General features: G+C 37.9%; 1 protein-coding gene across 5 annotated transcripts; it reads left to right on the top strand.

The window, feature by feature from the left end:
- On the top strand, nucleotides 3,634-7,060 carry LOC109837624 (cyclin-dependent kinase G-2). Of its 5 annotated transcripts, none has more exons than XR_002246342.1 (8): nucleotides 3,634-5,228; nucleotides 5,335-5,463; nucleotides 5,550-5,685; nucleotides 5,768-5,856; nucleotides 6,049-6,160; nucleotides 6,256-6,362; nucleotides 6,472-6,664; nucleotides 6,893-7,060. XR_002246342.1 is itself a non-coding variant. In XM_020405946.1 (8 exons), exons 1-8 carry the CDS (start codon nucleotides 3,901-3,903, stop codon nucleotides 6,572-6,574), a joined length of 1,929 nt encoding a protein of 642 aa, XP_020261535.1. In that variant the 5' UTR covers nucleotides 3,634-3,900; the 3' UTR covers nucleotides 6,575-7,053. The 5 variants fall into 5 exon arrangements, 3 of the variants coding, with proteins under 3 accessions (XP_020261535.1, XP_020261534.1, XP_020261536.1); XR_002246341.1 differs by having other exon boundaries at nucleotides 6,812-7,060; XM_020405946.1 differs by having other exon boundaries at nucleotides 5,335-5,372; nucleotides 5,448-5,463; nucleotides 6,472-7,053.

Here is a 9,906-nt window from a genome sequence, read left to right as displayed (position 1 = left end):
ACAATTACCCCCCCCCCCCTTCGTGCATTCATGAAGGGAACTAAAGAGAACTAACGAACGTGCAAGAGAACCCACATTTTCCATAACAGAGCCACAATTTACACACAGAGAGAGAGAGGCAAGGTCTTGGCTATTTTCTGAACATAAAGGGAGAATTTCGAGAGATCCATAGCCTTTCACTCGTTTCCTTAAGATCAGACCCTGTTTTGATCTTGAGAAGAGTTGTAATCTCACTTTGTTGAGGTTATTAACTTCTGTTCTAAGTTTTCGACGCAAACAATAATAAAGAAAAAATATTATATTTTAAAGCTAATTTGCGAGGCTCATCGAGAACAAGCTGTCAAGGCAAAAGCATGTCTATTAAGGCTCTTTACAAATACAATAAAAATTCAAAATACTGATATATGCAACTATCGTAACATTCGAAAGAAGTATGATCTTACAAGATCTACTCTAAAATTCACACAATTAAACCTAACTATAGTTTTCTAATATACATACATGTAATTGCACCTTTAAGGCAAAGATAACTACTATTTATGATAGAGTTGAGCATTAGTTGTATACTTGTATAGGCTACAACAAGAAGGAGGATAGAGATATTATAATGAATTTCCAAATGATAAATGTCACAGCATTATCGATGACCTAGTAAAAGATTAAGTAATATTGCTTCTTCATGAAATAAACATATCGAAATCAAATATAACATTATAATCTAAGACAAATTGATAATAAAAAATATAGATATTTAGTTTGGATCCTCATTGAAAATGACACGAACAGAGCACATGTAACATTCTTTGATGCAATAGAAACTACTATTGGATGCACAATAGAAGAATTCATTACAAAGAGAGAATTTATTACAAAGAGAAAGAGTTAACTCCTAATTTTATTTAAGTAATAAATTAGAAACACAAAAAGTTTTATATACATAAAATTAACATTTGTTCTTATTGAAAAGAAAAATAATCAAAGTTCATATTCCAGAAGTTTATGTTAAATATCAAAAATATATTTAACTTCCTTATGAAGTTACACGAGAAAACAAAAGATGAAAGAACCAAAGAAAATATAATTGCATAAAAAATCTAGCTCCAACCTAATGTCATAATCGATCTAGATAATGAAGACACTACTCTAAAAGTGCCCAGAAAAAAATAGAGAAGGATTGAGCTTCGCTCAATAAAAAAATAAAGCAGCAGAAATAAAAGACAATGTTTTCTAAATATTTTGTAGAATAGTTTAATTTTTTGAGTAAAATTAAAAGTGTACTAGTGTTAGTATTAATATTTAGTTTATGGCATTTTTATAGTCTATCATTGATTAACAAACTCCATATTCTCTTTTGTATCATGTAGCCCACTTTTAATTAATCGTCTTGGCTTATAACGCTATTTTTAGGTGTTTTTCAATTTTGCAACACTATACTTTCTTAGGTCAAGCTTGATTTCATGTTATTTGCTTGATTTCATGTCGATTCAAATAACATAAAATTTTAAATTGACTTTGGATTATATTTATTTCGTGTCAATTCAATCATTAACGTGAAAATTTAAATTAGGTGTAGCTCACTTAGACAAACATCAAAGAAAATAAATAAGATCAAATTTTAGAGACACAAGTGAGCAAAAACTAACAAAGTGGAACTGATGAATAAATTTCATCAAGGAAATAAACTAAAAGTACTTAATCATGGTATCTAACCACGAGCAATGCACATGCATAAAACCTAGTCCCTATAAAAATCCCACTTTCATTTGTAACTAAAAATTTATATATCAGTTTTTTATAATAACTTATTGTATCATATTATAGATTATGGTTAATTTTGGGGCACAATGAGAGAATTAATGCGTGCAAATAGTCATAAAATATCAAGTATCACCTAAAGCATAATAAACCATTAGTAAATTCTTTTTATGGAGCGTTTGTTTTGTTTTGAGACAATATCAAGCTATATTCTATGAGTTCTCCAATAAGATTATGAAAATTCATGGGTTTTGTTGTACCATGGAAATTACTAAGTCTAAAAATGTGGTCATGTGATAATAAGCTGGACAACTCTAAAAGCATCCATGACCTAAGTGCTTAGATGGCCGACTCATCTCGAGAACCAAATCCGAGACAAAAGGCGCTCCCGACTTAGATCTCTCCATGTAACGCCCCGGGCTCAAGGGCCTGTTGGCACGTTCAAGCCATGAGACCTACCGAGAGCAACTCGATGTTAGCTAAAATCCGCTGCCAAAATGCTAGCACTAGTTGTTCTTAAGTTTTGGGTTTTTCTCTATTTAAACCACTAAAATTTCTTCTCATTAGTCTATGTGGGACTAAAGTGTGGGTATCAGGCGATATGGACTCTAGAGGTGACTCCTAAGGGCTAAAGAGGTGGCTCCCACTGCATCCATACGGTGTAGCACTTAGCCCTGTATAACACTTAGCTCCACACTTCTCGCTGGTGAATTGCTCTCATACCGTTTGTTATGTTGTGACGATGAGGACGTCATCTTTGTAAGGTGGGATGATTGCGTCACCCCAAACTTTAGTCACCCATAGACTAATGAGAAGAAATTTTAGTGGTTTAAATAGAGAAAAACCCAAAACTTAAGAATAACTAGTGCTAGCATTTTGGCAGCGGATTTTAGCTAACATCGAGTTGCTCTCGGTAGGTCCCATGGCTTGAACGTGCCATCGGGGCCTTGGGCCTGGGGCGTAACACTCCGGATGACTGGTTCCGAGACGAAACGCGTTCCCCACTCGGACTAGACGCCTTACAATGGTTTGACAAGCGACAACAAAAGGCGCAGAACATTCAAAAAATGCACGGCCTGCGCCCGCACTTCACCGCCAGTCACCATCAAGCCATTAATGCGGTGTCAGTCATTATGACCGTTCAAGTCAGAGCCTTCAAAGCTCATTGGACACGCCATTACTCTAACAGTCTCATAATTGTGCAAAAGACGACTCGGTCAGTCAACTGTCGGCATGTGTAAAGCATGTTTGAGCTAGCACTGCACACACCAGACTAAATTACCAACATGCCCCCGTAACTCCTCTATAAATAATGGTGATATCTTCCAAACCAAGGTAATGCAATTTTACATACAAAAAAAGTTGATTTGACGCGATACTCTGTTTTTCTTTTCAGATTAACTAGAAAATGTTAATGACTTGAGCGTCGGAAAGCACGCCAGAGGAAACAACATCCGGTGCCTCTACCCTCTATTATTTGTGTAGCGAAGCGTAGGTTTTGATCCACAACAGGAAGATCAACCATCAAGGGAGATCAAGAGACCCAAAAATTGAGTTCAACACTCTCAAATCACACATTAATTTTCTAATGTAAACATGTTTAAATTTGAATACAAGCGTATTCAAATCCCCATCAAAATAGATCTCCAAATCAAATTTTGAATCCTGCACCTGATTGGAGCCCATCCAAATAAGTCTCTGGCTCATGAACCTCTGCAGTCCTTTGAAGACCACCGCCGCCACCGGTGCACCAAGAAATTACTTTTCGCAAATAAATTCTTGCAAAGGCCAAAAGCTGCAAACTCCAAAATTAGAAGGGCCTAATCCGAAAAAAGGTCTTCTTATCCCCCAACCCTTCTTCGAAGAGTCTTCTTTTTTTGATCGGCGGCCGATCCCTCTTCATAAAATAGACACGAAAGCGCTGCGCTTTCCCTTCCGAAAAGTAAAAACCCTAATCTTGATCGCTTTCTCGCCGCCGATCGACCCAAAATCCTCCTCGACTCCCCAAAGCGCTTGTCAGTACCCTCTATTTCCATCTCAATTCCCTCTTTCCCCTTGAAAACTGGCTCGAATCCGTGGCCCCTAGGGTTTTCCATAATCAGATCTACGGTTTCGCCGCTTTCGCCCGAATTTTTAGGGTTTTTCATGGCGGCCGGCCGTCACGGGGACTATAGAGACCGCGACTCCGATTTAGAAGCTTCTAGAAGAAAAGACTACTGCAGTGACCGTGAGCGGTCAAGGTCGGAAGATCTCCGATCTAAGCTTAGGGTTAGACCGAGAGATGTCAAGGATAGAGAAGCAGTTAATGGGTCTTATCGCTCCCCGATGAGCAATTCGAGCGGTGGAAGCGGGAACGGCCATAAAAGGAGCTACCTTTCGGTAAAATCAGCGGACCGGGAGCCCGGTGAGCTCTCGAGTGGGGAAGAGGATTCTAGGGTTAACACTAGCGATGAGGTCTCGAGAGTAGAAGAGAAAAAGAGGAAGTTTTCACCTATTGTTTGGGATAGGGATGATATCAAGCAATCTGGTGCAGTTAGTTCGAGGAGTAAGAATGTCATGGTTGAAGGAGTTGGACTCCCGCCTCCTCCACCGCTTCCTCGGGGTTTTATCCCTTCAACTTCGATGGATGCAAAGGTTTCGGCTGATTCTGCGAATGATCGAGAGCCAGGGCAGGTCGAAGAGGAGGTTGAGGAGGAGTTTCCATTGGCTAGGCACATTTCTTCTTCTAGATGGGCTGATACTGATGAGCATGAAGAGTTGGATGAGAGAATTTTGCCTAAGAAGAGAAAAAACACGCCTTTGACTGAGAAGAAACCACCAAGCCCTGAACTTGGGGAGGTCGTCATGAGAGAAGGGTCTGAAGGAGCTATTTCAAAGTCGTCAGGTTCGAGTAGAGAGAATAGGGAGGGGAGTGATCGAGAAAATGAGGTGGATAAGAATGATTTCATGGATGTCGATATGGAACAGGTTAATGGTGATGACAGGAGTGATAGGATGTCAGACACCGATTCTGAGGATGAAGATAGGGCAAAAACTCCAGAGCCAGAGAATCCACCTCAGAGAACTATAAATATGTTACAAGGTTGTAGAAGTGTTGATGAGTTCGAGAGATTGAATAAGATTGATGAAGGCACTTATGGGGTAGTGTATAGAGCTAAGGATAAGAAGACCGGGGAGGTAGTAGCACTGAAGAAGGTGAAGATGGAGAAGGAGAGAGAGGGATTTCCTTTGACATCTTTGAGGGAGATTAATATTCTTTTGTCGTTTCATCACCCTTCAATTGTTGATGTTAAAGAAGTTGTTGTCGGCAGCAGTTTAGATAGTATTTTCATGGTTATGGAGTATATGGAGCATGACCTCAAAGCGCTAATGGAGACAATGAAGCAGCCATTTAGTCAGAGTGAGGTTAAGTGCTTAATGTTGCAGCTGTTGTCAGGTGTTAAGTACCTCCATGACAATTGGGTTCTCCACAGGTACACTGACTTTGGCAATGTAGGACATCTAATACACCCACTTTTTATTTTAGGAATTGTGATCTTTTTTCGTAGAAACTTGAAATGTTGTTTTTATTCTGTGCAGGGATTTGAAGACATCTAACCTTTTATTGAATAATCAAGGTGAGTTGAAAATTTGTGATTTTGGTTTAGCTCGTCAGTATGGAAGCCCACTAAAGCCATACACTCATTTGGTAGTGACTTTGTGGTACAGGTAGATCCCTGGACTTAGTTTTTGGTTACAGTAATGCTTACCATTGTTTCATTTACTCGTAAGGTAACCAAAGTTTTCTTTTGCAGATCTCCCGAACTTTTATTAGGAGCCAAGGAGTATTCAACTGCTATTGATATGTGGTCATTGGGATGTATAATGGCAGAACTATTAGCGAAAGAACCATTATTTAGTGGGAAGACTGAGTTTGACCAGCTAGATAAGGTACCCTCTACCTGTTGAGATCATATTCATTCTCTAGTTTTGATTGTTGTATTATATTTTTACAAGCTTTACGCTGTTGCAGATATTTAGAACGCTTGGCACGCCAAATGAGAAGATTTGGCCTGGATTTGCAAAGTTACCTGGAGTCAAAGTTAACTTTGTCAGGCAACCGTAAGTTCCTCGTGTCTTTGATGTTTATTTTTCATCTTACAAAGCGAATTCTTATGATCAACACGCTTTTCCCAGGCCTCCAGCTATGGGTGATCTTGCTCAGGCTTCCTGGCTTTTCTTGGTGGCACTTTCAGTTAGGTGATGCATTGTTCATGTTCGTTTTCGTCACTGAGGTCTTTCATTTTTATTCAGGTATAATAGGCTGCGGGAGAAGTTTCCACCTACATCATTTTCTGGACGTCCAACTCTATCTGAAGCTGGATTTGACTTATTGAATAAACTGCTAACTTATGACCCTGAGAAGGTAAGCTACTCTGAAAATTTCTTCAATGTCGAAATTTATGCTGCTTGGCCAGCTCCAGAGTATGCTAATGGTTCATATTAACTACATTCTTGCAGCGCATAACAGCAGAGGCTGCCCTTGATCATGATTGGTTTCGTGAGGTTCCTTTGCCCAAATCGAAAGATTTTATGCCAACATTTCCTGCCCAACATGCACAAGACAGGTAATTCAAGATGCTTTTTCCGAGCTGCTACATGAGAAAATTTACTTGTGTTAAATAATTTGGTACTCGCATCCATATGCATCTAAATTTCTGAAATGATATGCCCTAGGCGTCTGCGAAGAATTATGAAAAGCCCAGATCCTTTGGAAGAGCAACGGAGAAAAGAATTGCAACTGGGAGATAAGCTGGGCTCTGGAGGTTTGTTTGGCTAATTGAACACAAGCTGAAGCAGTCATGGCATCTCATTTCCTCAGTTCATTTTGAGCAGGAGCAGGAGTTCTCTCTGGACATATTTCTCTAAGGTGAGCCATGCACTGCTAGTGAAGTTGTGCAACTTGTGTTATAAGTGAGACAAGATTGTTGCTGTTGTTTATAGCAGGCAACCCTGATGGTTATGGGTAGAGTTAAGATATCATGTAACTTCCTCAGAAAAAGAAATTTTATTGCAGGCCCCTTTTGATCTCTCTTTTTTTTTACCGCCCTTTTGATCTCCTTCACCAATGATCATAGCAAATTCCTCCTTTATGCAGCCTGCAGCAGGCAACAGGTGTGGCATATTGGCTTTTATTTTTCTTTTGCACCGTCAGTTTCACTTTGAAGCTTGGTCATGTAACATATCTTTTATGATACGTTGTAAAAGATGCCTCACTGGATTAAATACCATATTTTATGGATATATTGCTATGCTTAATGGTAAACTTTATTTTGATTTCACTGTATGTTTGCAAGAGACAGATGCTGTGAAGTGGAGAGGCCGTTGTTTGCTTTCCCTAGAAGAGAAATTATGGATAGCTTTCCTGAGAAAAAGGTAATTACCAATTGATTCTCGTGGTTGTGAGGAGGGTGTGGATTTACACGTGCATGTTTTTGAGTTGGATGTTGTTGGTAACGTGACAACTGTAAGGCTGTCATATTTTTTTTAATAGTCTTGGTTAGAAACATTTACAAATACAGTTGATGCCATTTATGAGGAAGGGAGATCACAATGTCAAATAACTTACCTTAAATGCCTATGGATAAGTAATCAATAAATGCTGCACAGAGCAAGATTTAAGTATGGATTCTAATTCCTTGATAAGGTTTCAATTTTACCTTTCAACTGGAAGTTAATGCAGTTCCTTGCGTTGTACACATCAGGAATGGTTACTATTAAATTAGGCTTGACGCTTTTGTATTTTCATGCTAAGTAAACCAAAGGTTTCATGTGATAGGTGGGTCCCTTGCTTGATAATTTTCATTTTCACGATTGCTAACTGATAGTAGAAAATAACTTTAAATGATTAAAGATATCTTATGATGTTGCTACTTGAAGGAAATATTTCTAGCTTAGTGAGGAAAAAAATGAGTTAACACGTCGTGAACACAGAAGCAGAGTTTGTAACTTGAAACAAAGGATAGTTAGTAATATCTACTAGCAGCTAGCTAATCCCCATAAACCACCAAAATCTCCATGAATCACTAAAACTTCAAGCATGCACAAGAAAGAAAAAAGGGAGAAAAAAGGAAAAGAAAAAAAGAAAAAAGGGAGAAAAAAGGAAAAGAAAAAAAGAAAAATAATGAGATAATAAGGAAAGAAGGGAATAAAGCAGAATAAATGGTCTAATAGTAAACCTGAACCAAGCAGGTCATAACACTTGCGACGTGGTGTGACAATTATGTTATGTATACAAATCTTTTGTTGGTATAGCCTTAATATTTGTCAATGGGTGTTGGTATCATGCTTAAATACTAGTTCTAATGTTTATGTTATTGCTTCTCATGATCGCTCCATTCTCTCTGTTCTCAGTTTATTGTATGGTCAATAATTAGACAGAAATTATTTTTTATGTCTGTTATGGCGATTTGGTTCATAGTTTAGAAAGTAAAACAAGCTTATTATGTTTATATTGCACATGTCTGCAGTTTAAATTCTGGCTTCTGCAAAGAAGAAGCTTTGGTTGTTCTAACCTGATACATTATCTACCTAGGATTGGCTATGGCCAAATCTTTTTGCTTCCAGAGGTGCCTCTTGGTCAGTATCTACTTAATATATTGTCTTATTTTTCATTTAGGAGAGATGTATCCTGTCTCTAACTTACCATTGACCCTGACATTTTTCTCTTCTATGTGTCATCTTTATATATTGCTATGATCTTTTTTTTGCCTTTCAGCTTTGCTTGTCCTGAATCATTATCTTGTTTCACCAACCATGATTCTCTGCCACATAAAATTTGATTTTCTGTCTAAAGGCTATGTGCCAAAACCTTGGGTTTTTTCATCGACCAATAACCAGAAAGTCTACATCCAATTCTGTGATGTCAACTTGTCAGCTTTGATGCAATGCATTTAATTATATTCGATTTAAATAATCTATTTACAATTAAGTATTAATATATTTAGCATTCATTGCGTTTTAGGATTTTCATGATTTTAGGGGCACACTTCCTGAGAGACCTTTGCTGTGTCCACAAGTGCAGAGCTGCAGCACTTACTTTTAGGGTTTGGGGTCTTTGGACTGACAATGAGATGGAAAAACTTTGCGAGATAAAAGAGAGAGAAGAACAGAAGGAAGAAAACATGTAAGTAACTGGAAGGAATAGAAGGAAAGGAGGAAAAGCCGGTGATAAAGAAGGAATGAGAACGTATTAATTGACTTTTCACTGATCACCTAATAAACGATAAAAGCTATCACTTAGCCTCTAACTCTCAACATCGGACACTTTTGATTGCAAATCATAACTTGTCAACAAAATAGGAGCAACATCAGTCTTTTAATTTGATCTAGAAGAAAGATATAAAACTGCTCATATTTGAGTATAATGTACATATGTTTTTTCAGTAGGAAAAAATGTATAGGAGCTGACAGCCCATTTGTAAAATGGGCTGCCAAGCCTATGCCATATGAGCCCCCTGCTAGTCACATCAGTGTCGGGCTTACATGACAGTGGGTTCGTAGCCCATTTTGCAAAATGTGCTCTCTGCTCAGCCAGTTTCCTCTTTTTAGTATTACTGTAGTTTAAGCAATTCATAAGGTGCATATAATTTTTTTTAGCTAACAATTTTTCTTAAGCTGCAACGTGGCTTTGTTAACATATACACCTAAAAAGAAGCATATACATGGTTGGCTATCTAAATTTTGGTTGGGTTCCCTGTCCAGATTTATTATTCACGACATTGAATGCTTGTCTGTGTCTGTATCCTTTCATTGTAGATTGATTTGCTTGAGGAAAGTATTATCCTTTTTGTTGCTCTTCATACATGTTTTGCTATTACATATTTTAGCTGTTTGTAACATGATAAACTAGAAGGAGAGGTGGAAAGCCTAGTTGATGTGTGCATCTAGTTGCGTGTAGGTTTGTAGTGGGCAGATAAAAATAAAACGAATTATGAGTCTGAACACATTAGAAATTTGCTTTTCTGTCTCTCCTATTTCTTCCTCGTAAGTAGCAATAGTATTGAACTTTATGATTTTGGGAGTTCACGTGTACTGTGAATAAGCATGAATCTAATGTTACACCAGCTAAATGTTAATTTTCAGCCTTTGCCCTGAATGTTTAACTTTGGC

Source organism: Asparagus officinalis, chromosome 4 (assembly GCF_001876935.1).
Source record: "Asparagus officinalis chromosome 4, Aspof.V1, whole genome shotgun sequence".
In the NCBI taxonomy this organism is placed as follows: domain Eukaryota; kingdom Viridiplantae; phylum Streptophyta; class Magnoliopsida; order Asparagales; family Asparagaceae; genus Asparagus; species Asparagus officinalis.
The sequence above is the reverse complement of the archived record's forward strand: the minus strand, read 5'-3'. Positions and strand labels throughout refer to the sequence as shown.

Coding starts and splice junctions, on each gene's coding strand:
- LOC109837624 (XM_020405945.1), top strand. CDS start 3,901: ATGGCGGCCGGCCGTCACGGGGACTATAGAGACCGCGACTCCGATTTA. Junction 5,229..5,334: donor GACAATTGGGTTCTCCACAG/GTACACTGACTT, acceptor TATTCTGTGCAG/GGATTTGAAGACATCTAACC. Junction 5,464..5,549: donor GTAGTGACTTTGTGGTACAG/GTAGATCCCTGG, acceptor TTTCTTTTGCAG/ATCTCCCGAACTTTTATTAG.